At 49.0% G+C, this 20,310-nt stretch overlaps 1 protein-coding gene across 7 annotated transcripts in view; it reads left to right on the forward strand.

Annotated features, from left to right (window-relative positions):
* Positions 1 to 20,310, forward strand: part of ATXN7L1 (ataxin 7 like 1) — a 232,869-nt gene that overhangs the window by 71,885 nt on the left and 140,674 nt on the right. For 6 of the 7 annotated variants that reach the window (XM_011233095.3, XM_002913630.4, XM_011233034.3 and 3 more), the window contains one exon: positions 9,794 to 9,898. The exons of the other annotated variant lie outside the window; for it this stretch is intronic. In XM_011233095.3, coding sequence (XP_011231397.1) covers positions 9,794 to 9,898 — 105 coding nt within the window. The remainder of the gene's footprint in view (positions 1 to 9,793; positions 9,899 to 20,310) is intronic. 7 annotated transcript variants of the gene reach the window in all.

The following is a 20,310-nucleotide window of genomic DNA, read 5'->3' on the forward strand; positions in this document are numbered from 1 at the left end:
AGCCTGGGTGTCCCCGCAGCTGCTGGAAAGGGAGTCAGGGCTGGGTTTATATGCTGGGGAACATTTTTAGGGACAAAGTGTTGCCATTGTTGCCTCAGCCATGCATAGGCAATGGGGTGCCCTTTGCAAAATGACTTTCTTAGCTACCAGGGTCATTGCTGACCTGGTAGATCCTCTGCCAGGTGTGCGTGGGGCTGAGCCTGGCTGTTGTGTTGGTCCAGTGTTGGACGGGAAAGGGCTGAAGCAGGAAGGACTGGGGGAAGTCTCCATCTTCCAGGCCTAGATCACTCACTGCCTTGATGTACGAGACACCTTACGGCCCCAGGATGAGGAAGTGGAAAATGAGACCAGGGAGAACATTCAGAAAACACCCCTAAGCCCACCCTGAACGCTGGCTCTGAGGGGCCATCACTGGGGTTGGGACAGGGAGCAGCCGTATTTGCCAGACAGGGAAGGACACAACCTTTCATGAGTCTGGCATGGTGAGGGACAGGAATGAACCACCTCACTACAGTGGCCCCCCTGGTGCTTCTTAAATTCTTCTTAAATTCAGGCAGAACTTGTCTTCCAAGGAGCTCAAAGAATGAACAAATAGACATAGTTATTGGCCTCATAATCTTAGATAGCAGCATGGATATTAGGGCAATTTATTATCATTTACAACTTACCCCTTTGAGGGAAGAGAAAATTAAGGAGCATAGAAAGTAAATCAACTTCTTGGGACCTTCCGCCTCATGAGCTAATTGGCATTTATGAAGCAGCTACCACGGGCCAGACTGTTTGGCTGTAGAGCTAGAAAGGGTCCTCAGTCACAGTTCTTGTCCTCGAGAAGATCCCAGTCTGGTGAGAAAGGTAGAAGCCTCGTGCACTGGTATAGCCTGGGAGCTGTGGGCACATGTGGAGGGCACACTGGGAGGGAGGTTGACTCTGCCTGTCCTCTGGGGGAGGCAGAGAAGGCTTCCCAGGAGGGTATGGGTAAGTTGGAGAGACAGGAAGAAGGCCATAGGTAATAGTATATTGTTCCTTATATCCTTACTGTGAGCCAGCCCCTTCACACGTGTCCTTTAATTCCAGATGAGCAAACGGTTTAGAGGGGATTGTCATGCCAAATGGCAGAGTCAGGACTTGAACTCAAGGCGGCCTGATTCCAGGCCCCAGCTCTGGGGCCCTGCATTTTACGAGGACCGTGTCTCACCGGTTTTGTTCTAAACCCTGGAGTGCAGTCTCCTCCTGGGTCCAACTGCATCCCATCACCCTTCCTTGTGCGGCAGGATGGGAGTTCTGCTGGGTCTGAGGGGAAGCCAGAGGACAGTCTGCTGAGGGGAGCCAGCTCGAGGCCCAAGGCCCAGGGAGCAGCCCCCTCGCCTCCACACAGCGTGACTGCATGGGTGGTAAAGGCCCTTCTGAGCAGGGAGGGATTAGGCTGTCTCACGTGGCGGAGGCCGCGGCCGTGGCTGTGTTGGCCAGCAGGGGTTTGTGGGTTGGTTGGGTTGGGGATGGTTCACACAGCATCACCAGGGCTCATCCATCTGCTACCGGGCCTCGCTCCCAGCTGCAGCCTTGCAGGGGGGGTGCCTTCCGGCCCAGCCGCAGCACGAAGAGGCTGGGGGCCCCTTTAGTCCTGGTCTGTCAGAGAAGAAAGGCTGTGTGTCCGCCGCCCGCACACGCTCGCCCGCCTGCCCTCATTGATGCTGGGGAGCTCACCGCTGCTGCTTGCTTTCTAGTCCTCCTGTTGAGTTTCCGTTTCCAGATTTCATTGTTTTTGAAGCCCTCACAGTCAGGCCTTGGGTTTTCAGAGATCTGAAAGACGGAAAGTGACCGCTTTTTAAAACTTTCTTTATTTTTTTGCATTTTCCTAGAGGGGAGTTCAGCATTCTGCCGGGGCAGTGGGAGGTATTGGGTCTGAGGTCATCGCTTTGAAGACCCCACGTTGTTTTGATCTCTGAATTTAAGGAGATTTTGGAGTTGAGGAACAAATAGAATCACACTGTCAGAGCAAAGGAGAGACATTTTTTATATCCCCTCAAGCTTTCCGTTTGACACAAGTGATTAAAATGCAGCTGAAAACTCCACCAGCAGAGAGAAAAGACGAGTTAATAAAAACTGTGTAATGAGCATATTAAGATTGATGGGGGACAGGAACGTGCTCTGGACCAGCCTCTCCCAGCGTGAGGAGTGCCCCTCCCGAGGTGGCCCGCGTCATTCCTGTAGGTGCCCTTCTGCGTGCAGATCGGAATCCACTTGGAGGCAGTCATGTGTGTCTTTGAACCGCAGTGACTGTTCTTCCCAGTGATTTCCCTGTTTGAGTTTATGTAAGGGGGAGCCCTCAGATCACCACCACTGCCAGCCGCCAGCTCATCTTTTTGAGAGTTTTCCAAGGAAGCCCAGCAGGACCCGGCTCCCCAGCCGTGGTCACAGGGTGGCCCTCCCTGAGGTCCTACTGAGTGCTGTGTGTCCGGCTGTCTCCTACGGGCAGAGGAGCACATTTCAGGCAGGGCTCACATTCACCTTCCTGGAAAGGACGTGGTATGTTACAATTACATAAATACAACCTCAATTTTTTTTCATTACAGTAGTTTTTTGGAGTCCATTAAAAGAGAAGCATAATTTTTAAATTATAGGAAATTGTTGTTATAATAGAGTATTAGGGATGACTGCCTTGACATTTTTAGAATTCCTATAACAACTGGGGTGGTTCCTCAACCCTGGACCAGACTTTTGGGGAAACTGAAGGACATTTTCTGGGGCTTTTTTTTTTTTTCTTTTTTTAGTGGAAACAAATCCAGCGTTGTCTGTTTTGCTGTCTTCCTTTTCGGGCTGTGGGATTGTCTCTAGCGAGCACAGGTATCACCGATGGCTGATAAGCTGCTGCACTGCCTTCAAAGCAAGTCGGCTTCTTGCAGCTTCTCTGTTCAGCCTGCGCTGCGCTCGGCATTCCCACTTGCAGAGAGAAGGCATCAATCCTGGCTCACGCCTTCTCAACTTTCTCATTTTCTGAGCTCTCACCCGGTTGTTGCTTCATAATGTCAGAGTCTTAGGCTCTGGAAGGTGTCCAGGGGCAAATTCAAAGGTGCCCAGCATCTAGCTTGATCCCGAATCCACAAAAACAGCTGTCGTCCCATCTTAGCGACACATCCTATACAACAGTGGGTTGGAGCTGTCACCCTGCCTTTTCCTTAACTGCAGCTATTTTCTGAACATGAGGACTGGATGCAACGGAAGTCCACACACACACGTAGGCTTTGTGCGTTGAAAGTGTTCCCCTCAAAAGCTGTGTATCTGGAATAAAATGCTACTCCTATCCAGCCCATTTCTTTTCAGTATTGACTTAAGGAGCAGTCAACCAACGACACCAGGCCATCAGAGTTACTGTTTTACTTTCATAGAAACCATTCTGTTTTCCTAAACTGTGTCTGTCCTTCCATCACAGCTGAGCTCTGTCCCCTCCCTCCCTCCTGTGTTGTCTGGGGGTGGGGTGCGTTTAGAGAAGGGGAGGCCGTCGGGAAGCAGGCCGAGGATGCCAGTCTACACGCACAGCATGAATGCAGTTGACAGTCGTCTCTGTCACAAATGAGAATTGTAGCGGCAGTTAGGTAGGACAAGTACAGGAGTGCCCGCTTTAAATCCGGCACTGAGAATAGCCAGCGATAAATTTATAAGCAGCCTTAGGTTAATACCATGCGCCAAATCTGTGAGTAACCTCCGTGAATAACCCTTAATAAGTAAGCATTAAGTTGACAGACATTGGAAAGAACTCCAATAACTTAATTCTCGACTCCCCGCTACCCCCACTCCACCCACCCCACCCCCTTCTCGCCAGTAGAATGTGGACACGTTGTAGCCTCTGTGTGCTCACTGGATACAGAAAGTGATCCACACATTTACCTGGCTCCATTGTGCATGGGTTCTTGGGTTCATGATCAGTACCCCAACCATAACTTTATATTAATATAATGATTCCCCCCCCAAGTTCACAGAACACTCTCTGCATCCCATTGTGGTAGATGATGATTATTACCTTCTCCATTTTTGTAATGAGGGAGGTTAATACAGGGAAGAGTGATGCCAGAATGGGTGCTCGTCCGTGGTTTAAATGTTTCAATAGCCAGCTCTCCAAGAGAAAAAGCCCTGGTTTATGGTGGATACTGATTCACGTGGTGTAAATATCCCCACCTTGGCTGATTTAAGCTACCAGCATACCTCCCTGAATGCTGAGATAGGAAGAAACAATCAGCTCTCGTGAGCTGTTACGACGGGATCCAGCATAAAATTGGCAGTAATGATTCCGTTCAGGGCTCCAAATTCCCCATGACCACTGGGACCAGCTCAGACCTCTATAAATCCCCAGTGAACTCTCAGGCTGAGCTCAGCCCCTGACTCGCTGGATTGCCTTGAGAAGTGTTTTTTCAAACTTTGAGCTGTGACCCATTAAAGAGTCCTGAAATTTTGAAATCTCAATGAGCATTTTTTAAATGAAGTAGAATATAATTAAACAAAAAGAAATGAGTAGAGCAGAATATATCAGAGTATAACGTACATGTTCCAAGGAGAGATGATGGACACAGAGATGGATGGATGGATAGATATGTATATGTGTAGAGTGGGTTGGGGTCAAAAACCATAAAATACTGACCTAGAAGCAAGTGTACCTGTTTCTCGTATCTGCAAATGGAACTAATGAAGTTTGCTCCCTCCCTGCCTGTTATCAGGCCAGGGGCATGACTAAGGTCACCTTTGTGATAGTGCCCTGGTGGTGCTAGCACCCTATCTGACCTGCAGTTCGTCTATGTGCAGGGGCAAAATGAGGCAAAACGGAGAGGTTTGGCTTTCTCTGGGAGATGGTTGAACACTGTGTTTGAAACCAAGCAAAGTCTCATCATTTGTGTGCACGTGCTTTCCTGGAATCCAGCCACAGCCAAAGAGAGAGCCCTCCCAAAGGCTTTCAGCCCTCATCAGTCCACACACGTGTGTAAACTCTACAGGTGGGAGGGACCCCCGGGCTTCCCTGGAGGTCTGCTGTGAGTGGTCGTGAGGGAGACACAAAGGATATGTTGCCTGGAGCAAGGACTCTCTCAGTGGAGAAAGAGCTAGTTAGTTCTGAAAGGTAGGAAAGATGAGCTTGGTTAAGGCTTTCTCCACATGTTCTCCTGGATCCCTGGTGGAAGAAAACACAAGCTTTTATGAGCCATCACAGCAACCCTGTGAACTGTAAGCCTCATTTCATTGATGAGGAAACTGACACTCAGAGAGGTTGGGCACCTTCCCTGAGGTTGCACAGCAATGAGCACTGTACAAAAACTCCCTCCTTCTGACCTGTGCTCATGCCTGTGCTTATGCCAGGAACTCCCTCCAAGTCTTGGGAAAGCCTGTTAGTCACCCAGGAGACCCTTCCAAACTGCCTTCTTCATCTGTGAAATGGGATTTTGCTCTATTAAGGAAGGAAGCAGCCTTTTGCTGAGGAGGGAGCATTGTCCGTAGAGTCATAGAGGCCTGGCATCTCAGCCCAATTTACAAATCACTGCCCCAGGATCTCAAGCAAATTACCTTTGTTTCTTTGCCTAGAAAATGGAGATGATGGCCACTTTCTAGGTCATTAAGAGGATTAACCAAGGTAATGTTTTTACATCACAAAGTCTAGAAGGATCCATATTAACCTGTCAAGGGTGGCTTCCCCCGGGTGGTATCCTTGCAGGTGGTTTCATTTTTCCCTGTTTTCTCATCTTTCTTCAGTGGTGCTCTGGTAAGTGCTTGGAAACTGGCTCTCCAAAAGACCAGACCTGATTTGTAGTCTGTGCCCCTTTCCGTGGTGTAAGTATCCCACAAAGACTGATGTCAAGCTACCACTGAACGCCACTGAACAAACTGGGGAGAGACAGGCTGGGACAAGCCCACTGCTGCACACCACTGTTGTTCTTTTGCACTGAATGTGTTGTCTGGGCAGTAAGCTGAGAGAGAGAGGAAATTAATGAATAGAGTACCCAGCATTGTGCCGGGCATAATAGTTTTCAGTGCTGCCTGACTTTCCTCCATCCCCAGGCAAACAGCACACCGACTGTGATGGCCAGGCTGTGCGAGGTGGTGGTCTTCTGAGAGGCTGAGTGCCCTTATCTTGCTCTCCATCTGCTGGGCTTTCAGAACCTGGGCAGCCTATAGAGGAGACTCAAAGGTCGGCTAACTGAGGAATAATCAGCCAGGCAAGAAGGTCCTTTCACTTTCCATGGGAGACATGCTTTTAGCCAACGTGGGCAAGGTTGAAACTGTCCTAGAGGAGACAGAGAAGGGTCTTAGTGGAGCAAAGAGCTTAAAGGGGAGCGCACACATAGACGCACGCACGCACGCACTCACCCCTGCGGCCAGCCTAAGGCCAGTCTGACTCATGACCAGAGAGGAGTGTGTGTACCCTGGGGTGGGGGGGGAGGCTCTGCAGGTTTCTGAAGGATTACAGAAGAAGTGGGAGTCCCGAGAGCCCTCCGACAGGTCAGCAGGTGTGCACAGCAGAGGGGCAGAGGCATGCTCGCTCCCCACACCCTGCGGACTCAGCACAGCTGCCCACAGACAGTAAGCACTCAAGCCATTTTTATTAACGCTTGTGTTTTTAATTCATAAATTTCTTCTGTTCCCGTATAGCTTGATCTATTGCAGAAAGGATGTAAGGCCCCTCGCTAAATGCTTGTCGAATCAATAAGTAAGTCTTAGCCCTCGCCAGCTCCTGGTTTCACATGTTCCCAGATGTAAAATGTGACTAAATCTAAATGAGATGCAAAGTGTTAATGAAGGTTGCCAGTGACTTTTTTTTTATTTCTTCTGGCTCTTTTGCATTTTTTAAATGTATCTTCAAAGAACATGGATCACTTTTGTTATTAAAAAAAAAAAAGAACACGTATTATAAAAATAAACAACCCGTAATAAAGAATAGGACCGAGTGGTATCAGCAGTTAAGGGCACCGACAGATGTCCTCTCCACGCTGTGGTGCTCAATCCAGGGGTCCCGGACATGTTGGGTGGCCCAGCGTGGACCTCCTCATGCTTCAGGACACTTGTCACAGCTGGGTTCTGTCTCAGCCTCTCTTTCCTCAGGCCTCCCGCCCACCAGATACTGACTAATAACGTTCCCCTGTGGTAACAAGTCTTAGTCAGAAGTGGAAACAGAGGCGAGTCCTAGAGAGGGGAAATAACAGGCCGCGCCCAGGGCCACCAGCAAGTGAGAAGTTCACAGGGCCTGCGTCCCCAGCCCCACCCCGGCCCCTCGGCAGAGGCATGTGGGCCCTCAGGCACCTGCAGCTCGAGGAGGACCTGCTGCGGCCTCGTAGCCACAGGTCTCCTCCAGGGCAGTGCGGGACCCAGCCCCTTGCCCGGCGACAAACGTGTCCATTCCACGTCTCTCTGAGCGGCGGGGCTGTTCTGAGGACACAGCGCTGACGGTGCCCCTGTGAAAGCGTGTGCCGGGTGATAAACGAGCCGTCCCCACGTCATGAGGGACTCGGCTCTTCCCTGCGACCTAGCTCTGCAGCTTCGGGAGCCTTCGCACGTTTGCTGGTTTTTTTGTGAAAGACGAAGGTTGAGTCTAGAAAATGACGGCCTGAGGGGTGGGGAGAGAAAGTTCAGGAAGTTTGTGACAGAAAGCATGCTCGTGTGTACACTGTCTTTTAATTCCTCCGTCAACCATGTGGGTGCTTCCCAGCCTCCTGCTCTTCGAGACTCGGGGGTGACTCTAGAGCCGGTGGGCTGAGAGGAGGCAAGGCCAGGTGCCCCCGGGGCTCTGTGTGCACCAGTGGTACACAGGGAGATGTGACCATGTGTCCTCGGAACCTAACTAATTTTCTTTCTTTTTTGACAACTTTTATTCACGTACTGTACAAATTCACCCATGTAAAGTGTATAAGCCAGTGGTTCATAATATTTTCACAGGACTGTACAACCATCACCACCATCCGTCTTAGAACATTTTTGTCACCCCCAAAAGAAACCCTGAACCCCTTAGCGGCACCCCCAAACCCCTGCAGGCCCCCGAGCCCAAGCCAGGCACAAATCTAGTTTTGTCTCTCTTAATTTGCCTGATCTGGACACACGGAGTCCTACAGCATGTGGCCTCTTGTGTCTGGCTGCTTTGCCTTTACGTCATGTCTTCAAGCCTCACCTGTGTTGTAGCCGGCGCCGGCCCCTTGTTCCTTTTCATGGCTGAATAGTATTCCATTATCTGCTGAGAACGTGTTTTGTTGATCTTCACCGATTGATGGACATCTGGGCTGTTCCCACTTTTTGCTGTTAAATAATGCTACTACAAACATGTATGGACAAGTCTTTGTGTGGACTTGCATTCATGTCCCTTAGGCCACACAACTGATTTTTTTAACAGTGTATAGCTGATCGTGTCTCTCCTTTGCTTGAAAATCTTCAGTAGTTTCTCTTATTTTTAAAATCAGGTTAAAAATCCTTACTTAGGGGCGCCTGGGTGGCACAGCGGTTGAGCGTCTGCCTTCGGCTCAGGGCGTGATCCTGGCGTTCTGGGATCGAGCCCCACATCAGGCTCCTCTGCTGTGAGCCTGCTTCTTCCTCTCCCACTCCTCCTGCTTGTGTTCCCTCTCTCGCTGGCTGTCTCTAGCTCTGTCAAATAAATAAATAAAATCTTTAAAAAAAAAAAATCCTTACTTAGGGGCGCCTGGGTTGCACAGCGGTTAAGCGTCTGCCTTCGGCTCAGGGTATGATCCCGGCGTTATGGGATCGAGCCCCCCATCAGGCTCCTCTGCTATGAGCCTGCTTCTTCCTCTCCCACTCCCCCTGCTTGTGTTCCCTCTCTTGCTGGCTGTCTCTATCTCTGTCAAATAAATAAATAAAATCTTTAAAAAAAAAAATCCTTACTTGGTCCACAAGACGAACAGCTTCTGGGCTCTCCCCTTGTTCTCCTGTTCCAGCCAAGAGGTTCCCCTGACACACAGCCCTTCCTACCTTGGCAGCCCCGGAACTTGGCCTCCCCTCCTCCCCCCGGCCCTTTGTTGAACCCCCACGCCTCCCGAGGTCTCAGCAAAATACCCCCTGCTCAGGGAAGCCTCTTCAGTGCCTCTGACCAGGTTGGGTCCACATGCTCTCATAGGATTCCCCCATCCCTCTCCTTAGCACATACCCCAGTGAGAACCACATGATGGCTTGTGTGGTGAGCTGTGTCATATTTCTCTCGTCTGCCGCCGTACCCTCCAGGAGAGTGGGGCCCTCGTTGGCAGTCATCAGCCATGCCCAGCACCAGCACGGTGCCTGTAAATGTCAGGCAGATGAGTAACGGGTAATGAGGGCAGCAAACAAATCGCTTGTTTGGTGGCTTCCTTTTGCCGTGGGGTCCCCCTCAGGTGGTGGGGAAACAGAGGCAGCAGCTCTCTCAGTCCTCCTGACCCCCAACCCACCTGAGAGACCTCTGCTTAAGTTGGAATGGGTTTGGGGGAACCCCCGCCGTCCTCAAATAACTAGAGCCCCATTGGGTGCCAGCTAACACGTGGGCTCTCTCTCGGGACAGGGTAGCTCCCCGCAGCATAGGACGCGGGGAGCTCCCCATGCTGTCCACACTGGGGGTTACAGCGGCCCACCTGCAGGGGCGATGTGAAGAGGGGGGTCCGTGAGGCTGCAGCTTCTGTGACAGCCGGGAGCTGTGTTAGGACGAACCTTGTTCCCTTTAGTAAAGATCATTGCCTTTCTGTGCATTTCGTTTGAAAAACTGTCCTTGAGGAAATTGCGAGAGGAAACTATAGACCTTCTGAGACTTAATTGCTTTTTTCAAAACACCGTGTTTTCATTTCCCCCACAGATATGCACTTATTTGGCCATTATCCCGCACATGACGACTTCTATCTCGTAGTGTGCAGTGCCTGCAATCAGGCCGTCAAGCCACAGGTTTTCCAGGCGCACTGCGGTAAGTGGACCCCCGCACCCCGCCGCACGTTCGCAGCCACCGCTCCCACCACAGTCGCCTCCCCTTCGGCTCCCAGGCGGGTCGGCCCGTGTGCCTGCCCTCGCCCAAGGCCGTGGGTAAATTCTTCCTACGGCTCTGCCTCTTCTCACAGGGGAACTATTTGTGGAGCTGTAGTCCTTCTCGGAAATGCTCAGCCCTGTCAGAACAAATGAGAGAAAACCTGCTATTTGTTTAGGGAAATGGGACCAGACTGAAGCCATCCACCCAACCTTCGGGGGGCCTCTCAAGGTGACCATAGGAAAGGCAGAGCGGTGGCTTGAGGAGCTGCTCCTGAAAGAGGGGGCCAGACTGAGTCCTCCGGGGGTTACCCCAGGAGTGGCTGGGACTGAGGGGGTTCTTAGGCTGCCGCCCCAAGGAAATGCCTGGTACTTGCAGCCTCAGGTTCACTTTCTCTCTCTCCAAGAATGCTGTCTGTGTTTGGGAACTTGCTTTCCCTCTGTATCTTTACATCCTTGGTGTAATAAATTCCCTTCAGTAGTACCACAGCAAACCCTAGACCCCCCTTCAGAGCAGGTGCCATGGACATACAACAGATAAAGTCCACATGACTGCTACCTCGGGAATGCACAAGCAGCTACTGACCTTGGACAGGCAGTTGCTTAACCTCGCAGGATGGACGTTTCCTTATCTTTAAATGGGGAGTTGGACCAGATGATTTCCAAAGCTGTGCATTCCCCAAGAGGCTTTCTCGATCTTTTTACTTAAGCCCCACTCCCTTTTTGATGAACGTCATGTCTCACTGCCCCCTTTTACTGTTATAGCTCAAAGCACGTTAAGTATCGTGCCAAAAAAAAATCAAAGCAATAATAATATTGGGTATGCTTTTGTAAATTACACATTTCCCCTTTCTCACACTCAGCATTTCTGACTTTCCCCCACCCCCTTCAGTTGTCACTGTTCTGTAATAAATCGGTTTAAAGTAAAGCGAGTTGCTTATCCAAGCTCCTCCTCAGTAAATGTATTTGGGCCTTTAGAATAGTTTTTATGTATTCTAATATCATCTATGAATATGTATGTATATGATATATCCATATCTAAATATATATATATAATCTTTATCAGTGTGTGCATATATATATATATATATATATATATATATATATAGTGGGAATATCTTGTGTTTTTAATATGTAGAAAGAGAATCTAGGATTTAGGGGCACTTTCCAGAGCTTTCTTACCTACACAAGGTAGAGAGAGGGCCCAAGATAAAGTACCATACAGAGAGCTCTGTGTAGAGGCCAAGTCTCCCGCTGTCCCTGCAGCCGGCTCCTTGAGCTTAGTTTCTCCTCCTCTTCCACGAGGAGTGATCTCCATAGGTGCTTCTAGCTCTAACATTTTCGCTTCTGGCAGACTGAGCATGAAAGGAGCAAGTTATGTGCTCGGCACGAGCTGACCTTGCTCACTGCTCTGTAGCAAATGACCCTCTCTTCCTCCAAGAGGAGAGAAAAGGTCAGACCTTTCCAAAGGGAAACTGTCAGAGACCCAGAGGTGGTGCTACCAGCTGAGGTAACAGGCGGGGGAATGGAAAGCAGAGCAGTGGTGGGAAGATCCCACACAGCTGGTTTGTTCAGTGAGTGACCGTGGCATCCATGTGGCCAATTGCTTCTGTTTCTCTCGTGAAGATGCGGAGGCTAGGGCACCCCAAATGTGATAGGCGTTCATTCATTCGCAGGGACGTGCTGCTGTTCTGGGCACTGGGATACAGCTGCTAATGGGACAGACGAAAATCCCATAAGCCATCAAAACCTTCCCTGGGAACTTAATTCACTGGCAGAGGCTTTGATGGAAGGAACCAGAAAGGGACCTGGGACCCCACTGTGCCCTACAGAGTTCTGCCCAAGGTGAGGCCTCATCTAGCCAGTGAAAGAGGTCTCGAGGTCTTGGCTCTGCTGACACACCTGCCTCCCTCTGTTCTAGGCCTTTTGGTTCAAGGCCAAGTCGAGCTTAGGGAGACAGCCCAGGGTTTTGTGGCCACCAGTAAATTAGTTTGGGGGTTTGGGGTGATTGGCCTCATCACTCGAAGCCCAGCCTCCTTTGAGCTTCTCGCCGAGCCAGCTGACAAGTAGCAGTGGAAACACAACCACAGCTCAGCAGACAGAGCGCACAACCTCCCTTGTCTTTCAGGCGTGTGTCCTGCTGATTCACAGCCTGTGTTTATCCAGACCAGGAGAATGCAAGGCAGAGCTCAGAACCACAGCAATTCTTCGGGGGCAGGGAGGATTTCTTAGTTTCCCCGAGAATTCTTTCAATGGCTTAATGATATTTCTTTTCTTGCTGTTTTATATCCAATGACTAGCCTTGCTATTTCCAACAAGTGAGTAAGAATGACACTGCTAAATGCCAGGGACAGTGCTATGCTCTTTCCCTGTCTTTGAGTGTAGAATCCTCTCAACAGCCCTGTGAAGTAGGGACCGCTGTGGTCCCTGCGTTGAACGTGAGGAAGCTAAGGCTCGGGAGCGCTTGCCTGAGGTCTCAAAGCCGCGCAGGCGCAGAGCCTGACTTTGAATGCAGGCTGCGTCACTCCAGAATGGGGGACGTACTAGTCAGCTTGCTTAGCCGTTGTCCCTCACTGCCCCTCTGCATGGATCCCGTGCCCTCCCTGCCCTGCCCAGACTCCGGGACCTGCCCCCATTCACTGGCCAGGGAGCACCTGTGAGTCCAGGTCTTTAATCCCTATTTTGTTATCAGAGCTTTTTTTCGAAAGGAATCTCAGGATGAAACTTGATCTATAAATATATATGCAAAGCAGAGCCCCTGGAGTTGAACTTTGTATAGGGACTCGAGCCCCACCTACCTGGCCTCGCCTGACTCCCAACCTGCCGGGGTCCATAGAACAGTATTTGAAGTCTGTTGTAATGGAGAGGACGTGGGCTGGGAGCCAAACAAAGCAGTTTAGGTGAACTGTGTGACCTTGGGCAGGTCACCTCCGTCTCCCCACCTTGTCTGCCTCACGGAGTTGTTGGTGCGGAGTCACTGGTAGGAAGCACCTTCTTGCAAATACACCCAGAGTGTGGGTTCCTTTCCTTCGCCTTCCTGCATGGCATCGTGTCTCACTGTCCCCAGCTGGACGTGAGTTGGCCCTCCTAACAGCCATCAAATTCCGTTTTCCTGTGCCACGACACCTTCTGCCGTGCACTTCAGTTTTCTGTGGACTGTCTTGGCCTCTCTCCCAGCCTCTTGGGTCCCTTCAGAACCAGTGATGTGCCTTGTCGGCTCTGTATTCCCAGCACCCAGAAATGAGTCCATCACCACCGGCCCTGACCCCAGGAAGCAGAGCTGGGGTGCAGGGGGATGGACATACCTAGGGACCGGTATGCCTGGGGCCAGATCCCAGCTCAGCCGTGCCCAGCCCTGAGACTCTGAACTGGTCACTTTTTAAATGACAGGGGACTGGATAATGTGTTCTCCTAGCAACATACTCTTTCGCAGCTTGTGTGATTCAGCTCCTGGATTTTATAGATACTGGCGTAGAGAGAGAGAGGGGTGTGTGGCAACATCCAAGATCTCGGTGTCCTGGTTGTTTAAGTTAAATTGAAAAAAGCGCACGTTGTGTGTGTGTGTGTGTGTGTGTGTGTGTGAGTATTTAGGCAGTTGGTTCTGGGGACTTTGAAGGTTGATGGTAATGTGAAAAATTGAAAGCCATAGTGGAAAAATCATGAATTTTGGAGTCAAACAGACCCGGCTTAGAATCTTGACTAACATTTACTATCTGTGTAACGTTGGGCTAATTGCATGACCTTTCTGAGCCTCACTTTCCCCTAAAATGAAGGTGATCGTTCTTGCCACGCAGTTACTGTGAGGAATGGAGATAAGGTAGAGTTTCCTGGCACATGGTAAGGGAATAAAGAAAGGGTAGCTATTATTGTCAATAAAGTGTGGCTCTTTCTTATTAAGTTGAATGTTTCTTATGAAAAATGGGAAAACCGATTCAGTCGAATGCTTCCTGTCTTCGTTTCCTGCCCTGGCTCAGGGGGTGTGCGCGCTGAGGTCAGCCTGTAGATGTTGGCCTGTGATTCATCTTTAGCCTTGCATACTCTTGGAGGCAAGAATTGTCAGCCTTGAGGATCTGGCTTTATAGGTATGGTTTACGTTCACATGAGGCCCCAGCGTCAGCTTCTCTGGAAATGCCGTGAGGCTCCAGGTCCCTCTCTGCGGTCCCTGCCAGGTCCATCCTGCTTTGGCCGCCTTGCCATACAGGGTCACATGAGTCCCCACTCCCAGGACTCTCTGCATTCCTGTTTGCTCCTGACTTTGTGCCCCACGCTGATGTCCCAGACATAAAAAGCAGGTGGGCCCAGAGGTGAGACCCTGTGCTTGGTATGGAGGGAGGCTCTCTGGGAGCCACCTTCTGGGCCACCCCACCTGTGTTGGTCCTCTGAGGTCTGTTTCCTGAGTCTGTGCAAGCGTCCTTTTGATGCCTTTGAAACCTCCACCCTTCCTAATTCTGGTTCTAGATTTTAATTCTAGTTCTAATTCTAATTCTAGAAGATCTAGAATTTTGAGGGATTGCTTTGTTATTAAAGCCCCTTAGGTGAGCTGATGAGGTGATTTAGGGGTAGTCACAGAAAGGGGGAAACAGAAGCCTTGCCTCGGAGGCTGCCCAGCCCTAGTTGTAGCTTGATATGCTGCCATGATGTGATTGGCTTATGGCTGGGAGTAGCCTCTCTGGGGTCAGTCTGCTTGGAATCAAGTTCCAGCTCTGCTGTTCGTTAGCTATGTGACTTGGGCAGGTTACTTGGTCTCTCTGTGCTTTAGTGTTCTTATCCGTAAAATGGGTAGAGTGGTTTGCCTCATAAGGTGGTTGTAATGATTAAAAGAACTTGGGGCACCTGGGTGGCTCAGTCAGTGAAGCGTCCAACTTGATCTCAGCTCAGGTCTTGATCTCAGGGTCATGAGTTCAAGTCCTATATTGGGCATGGAGACTACTTAAAAAGAAGAAGAAGAACTTGCATTTGGAAAGTACTTCATACAATAGTGAAACAAAGTTTGCTTTAACAAGAAAAAAGAGGCTATCAAAAACCAAGTGATAAGCTACAGAGATTTGTAATGAAATCTTGTCCAGGGGCGCCTGGGTGGCTCAGTTGGTTAAGCATCTGCCTTCAGCTCAGGTCATGATCCCAGGATCCTGGGATAGAGCCCTGCATCAGGCTCCCTGCTTAGTGGGGAGTCTGCTTCTCCCTCTCCCTCTGCCCCTCCCCCTGCTTGTGCACATCTCTCTCTCTCTCTCAAATAAATATATAAATAAAATCTTAAAAAAAAAAAAAAGGAAAGAAAGAAAGAAAGCTTATCCAAAGGGTTTTCGCTTGGGATTAAAGCAGAGTAGGAGGGTTACATGTGTGACTCTTCCTCTTAAGTCAGTGCTGTTGTGGGTCCCACCCTCATCCCAGAGAGACTGCTGTTGTCATTTTTCCAAAAAGAGTCCTCTGTGTGATACATGCATGCAGGTGGACTTGTGTGTGCGTGTGCGTGTGTATGTAGGGGGTCTTATCTGTGTGCCCAGGCGTGTGTATAAGCTCAAAACAAGGAGATGCAAGGTGCCTACAATGAAAAACAATATTGGTATTACTTTTGGTAGTTGCGTGCTTTAACAGTTTGGAATACTGTAATCAAAGAGAAGACTATAATAGATTTAAGTTGTATCTTTGTAATGGGGTTGGACATTTATGAAGTTGTAGTTGTAGGATTTGTCCAAATGAAAGGAGTATGATTTGTTTTTCTTTCCGTATCTCCTAATATGCTTGCATAATGAACTACTGTAAAGCAGGGTTTCTCACCAGCAACACTGTTCCCTTCGGGGGCTGGATAATTGTTTGTAATGGTGGCACCCTGTGCAGTGTGGGGCCTCTATCCACTCGATGCCAGTAGCAGCCCCCACCCTCAGTAATGACAACCAAAACCATCTCCAGCCATTGCCAGCGTCCCCTAAGGGACAAAATCTCTCCCCGTTGAAAACGACTCCCATAAAATAGAGCACCCCCCATGTGTCAAAGCATAGTCTGTGCTTTTCTGTATTTAAATTTTCCTCCACGTGAAAGTGAATGTGCATGCACATACACACGAAGCCCAGAAATAACTGCCGTGGAATCGCACACACACACACACACACACACACACACAGACACACACACACACGGCAGCATGTAAAAAGTTTACTATTTCAGCTTCCATAGAGCTGGTCACTGGGCTAATTTCCCCATCACATTTGTATGCAAAGCATAAAACAAGCTATCTTCTAGAAACCCATAAGCTGCAGTTTCCCACCTCAAAACCAGAAAAGGGGAGAAAAGGCAAAAGCAATAGCATGTCCATATACACAGATCCTTCAGAAATGTTCAGCCACAGTTGGTGCTTGCCCTCCACACCGAGAGCTGTGCAGCCCCACACCCCATCCATCAGACAAAGATAATCCTTGGATGTCACTGCTACTTAAAAAAAATGTATTAGAACCAAAGAACCTAGATGTCATTCAGTAGACAAGAGAGGATTAATTTTTCCCCTTTTTCTCAGAGAGGCCTTTTTATTCCCTTTCCTGATTATATTTTTGAATGCCCTTCAAGTAGCTGTTTTGCATGTTGATAGGGATGCATTCGAATTTAATGAACTGTGAGCTAAAGCAGAGAGGCTGAGCGGGAAAATAAATGAGTGACAGCAACTCACCTTCGTTCCTTCCACGCACGTCCAGATGCCGATGTCGGTTGGGTACCGGCAGTGACACAGCCCAGCAGCCCTGCACACGGGAGCCTCATTAAGGAGGTTCCAGGCTTTCCTGCCATTGTTCTTTTTATCTTGTCTGTGTCCGGGTGACCTCTAGTTGAGGAGGAAACACACCATTTGTGCTTCTGAGCCCTAGAGAAAGTCCCTCTGAAAGTCGGTGCCCCCTGAGCTTCTGGGGAATCATCACCGCCTAATTATCCTACAGGTCTTCCTGTCTGAATGTGTTGACGGGCACCAACCACTGCGGAGCACTTGGGTCTGGGTGTCAGTGCAGCTGGATTTGTTTGTTGAGATTACATTTCTCTTGTTGCTTCTGTTCATCGTCTTTTACGAGAGTGGATTATTTACCCTGGAGAAGTATAAAATAATTAAAGGAAATTGTTCTCATCAAACATATTCTTCGTCGAGTCTGACAGCATTAATTAATAAGGCTTGGCAAGAGCATGTGAATATGTGCAAACTTTATATTGTTACTAGGATTCTTTTTTACCTTTAATTTGATGAATGTATCCCCGGTCCGGAATGAACTCCTAGATTGATACGTCTTTTGGGCTTCTTATATCAGAAACAGTATCAGCCATTGTTTCTTCTGATGTCTTCTTCCCATCAAATCTGGTCAAGTGTGACTCATACGATAGGTCCTCAGGAAATTCCTATAAATCCTCCAGAGATCGCTATGGAAAGAAAGGCAGACGGACCGATTACCAAACGGTTATACCGTAAGTCAAGCATGACATCTGAGAGAATCTACAACAAAGTAGGACTGCGTTTTGCTCCACTTCAGATGTTTATATTTTTGAACTTGCAACTGCTCAAATTACAGTTAATGCTGGGTCTGGAACAGAGCAGGTTGACCTGGTCCCAAACCCGGACTTTTTTTTTTAACTCTGCTAATGGAAAACAGAAATACCAATAACGACAATGATGATAAAGGTAATAGTGCACGTGGTAAGCACTTATATGTACTAAGTTTTCTATGTGTTCGTGAATCCTGTCGCCACCGTGGTCATATTTGCCATGTCACATAGCAAAGGCAAGGGAAATTCAGAGGATTTAAGAAATTTGCTCAAGATCCGGCCGATGTAAGTGGCAGAACCAGGGTTCCAACCTCTATCTGACTCAAGTCACTTTAACCACTGTGCAGGTTGAATGTTTTGGGTCTGGAACTCCCTACAACACTGTAACTAGGCTTGGATACAGAAAGGTCATTGTGGTCCCCTATGGGATCTGCACAGGGACTCACAGGCAGCTGAGTTCCCTGTCTCTTTCTCTCCCACACTGCTGACCTGGTCTGCTTACTGGCAGAGATGAGGAACTTGGGCACAGTCTTGAGGAAAGGAAGAAGGGAGGAATAAATCAGCTCTGGTAAGTGTGTTTAGAGCCTCAGCCACATCATTTGAACAGACCTTTAAATATTGACAGGTAAAAAAAAGGGAGCTTGTAAGAGGTGGTGGAGTGATACCATCGTCAATACCCGCTGCCTACAGGTTCCCCTTTATAGCCAACAAATGAGCAGATCCCCGAGACCCACAAACAGGAGTTACTTTCCTCTGCACCCCTCGAAATTCCCTTTTTGCATGTTTTTGGGAATTAAGTAGAAATGCTAACAAATAAACAGCAGATGTAATGGTTCAGCTCAAATTTAAAGCCAAATTAATAGGATCTTCATAACCTTAGGATTGCTGAATTCATCTTTAATTGAAAAAAAATCTGGGGCGCCTGGGTGGCTCAGTCGGTTAGGCGTCCTGCCTTCAGATCAGGTCATGATCTCAGGGTCCTGGGATCGAGCCCCACATCGGGCTCCCTGCTCAGCGGGGAATCTGCTTCTCCCTCTTCCTCTGCGTACTTCTCCCTGCTTGTGCGCACTCGCTCGCTCTCTGTCAAATAAATAGTCTTTAAAAAAAGAAAAAAGGGGCGCCTGGGTGGCACAGTGGTTAAGCATCTGCCTTCGGCTCAGGGCGTGATCCTGGCGTTCTGGGATCGAACCCCACATCAGGCTCCTCCGCTATGGGCTTGCTTCTTCCTCTCCCACTCCCCATGCTTCTGTTCCCTCTCTTGCTGGCTGTCTCTATCTCTGTCAAATAAATAAATAAAATCTTTAAAAAATAATAATAATTAAAAAAAAGAAAAAAAAACTACTTATAATCTCATCAAAGCCCATTTCTTTTTTTTTTTTTAAAGATTTTTTATTTATTTATAAGGCAGAGATAAGGACAGCCAGCGAGAGAGAGGGAACACAAGCAGGGGGAGTGGGAGAGGAAGAAGCAGACTCATAGCAGAGGAGCCTGACGTGGGGCTCGATCCCATAACGCCGGGATCACGCCCTGAGCCGAAGGCAGATGCTTAACCGCTCTGCCACCCAGGCGCCCCCAAAGCCCATTTCTTGAAGGCTGAATCTTTTGGGTCACCTTCAGAGTCACATGGCTTTGATTCATTCATTTATTTGAAAAATATTTACTGAGCACCTGTTATATGCAGGCATTGTTCTAGTGTCGCAGGCATCGTGGTAAGCATCACAACAAGGGCATGGCTTTCTTGAGGCCTACATTCTGGTAGGTTAAATGACATAAACACAAATGTAACCAAGTCCTATGAAGAGCTGGCACAAGAGTGTCCCAGCAGAGAGCACAGCAGAAGAGGTGGGCGGGACCAGAACTATAGAGCCCTGCAGGCCAGGGTCCAGAGTTTGAGTTTGATTCTGGGTGCGGTGAGAAGACACTGAGGGCACCGAGAGAGGGAAAGACATAATCTGGTTGATATTTTTAGATGATCACTCTGGCTGCTTAGAGCCTGGGAAACCTCCTAGGGACAAGTGCAGTGCTGTGCAGATAGACAGAAAAGGATAACTTTGAGGTCCGTTCTGGAAGTGTAACTGACAGAATTTGATGATGGGCTGAATTGGGAAAGAGAAGGGTCAACATTTAGGATTAGTCAGCAGGGGAATAGTCAGTGATCTGGCGGGAATGACGGCGGAGGATGACGACATGGAAACCAAAACAGGAAAGCCTTTTGTAGACCCGGTCAAACGCCAAGAGGTTGAGTGAGAGGAGAAAAGAGAAGAAGCCTCTAGATCTGCCGCCATAGGCTGTTATTGACCTTGACAATAGCCATCTCAGATGTGTCTTGAGATTTTTTTCCCAAGTGCAGGTGACTTCATTTTTACATCCCTGATAGACCTCTTTTTAGGCTGACAGCGCCCCAAGTGTGTTATCTGCATTTGTGCTGAGCTCAGCTGCCACCCAACCAAATCGTCAGCTCGTTCCTCTGCCCCTGGCATCCCTGTGTTCTGTGGGACTGATCACTATGCAGCAGGGTCACCTGCAAACACTAGCTGCTGAGCCTTATGCATCCCTGAGTCCCAGTGCGGAGCATATTTCCTGACTTGCTACACAGTCAGGTAGAAGGAAGGACTCCTCCAATCCCAATCAGTGTGCTCTTACACCCTCCACTTCACCAGCATTAGCATATGTGATGGCTATTGCAAATGCTCGTTGACTTGTCCATCCCATCTCTCTCCCTCTCTCTCCATCTATCCGTCACACACACACACACACACACACACGCACACACACACAGCCCAGACCAGGAGTAGCTCCAAGGAGCCAGGAGCCCTGTCGTCACACTCACCATTATATTAC

Source organism: Ailuropoda melanoleuca, chromosome 1, assembly GCF_002007445.2.
Source record: "Ailuropoda melanoleuca isolate Jingjing chromosome 1, ASM200744v2, whole genome shotgun sequence".
Taxonomy (NCBI): domain Eukaryota; kingdom Metazoa; phylum Chordata; class Mammalia; order Carnivora; family Ursidae; genus Ailuropoda; species Ailuropoda melanoleuca.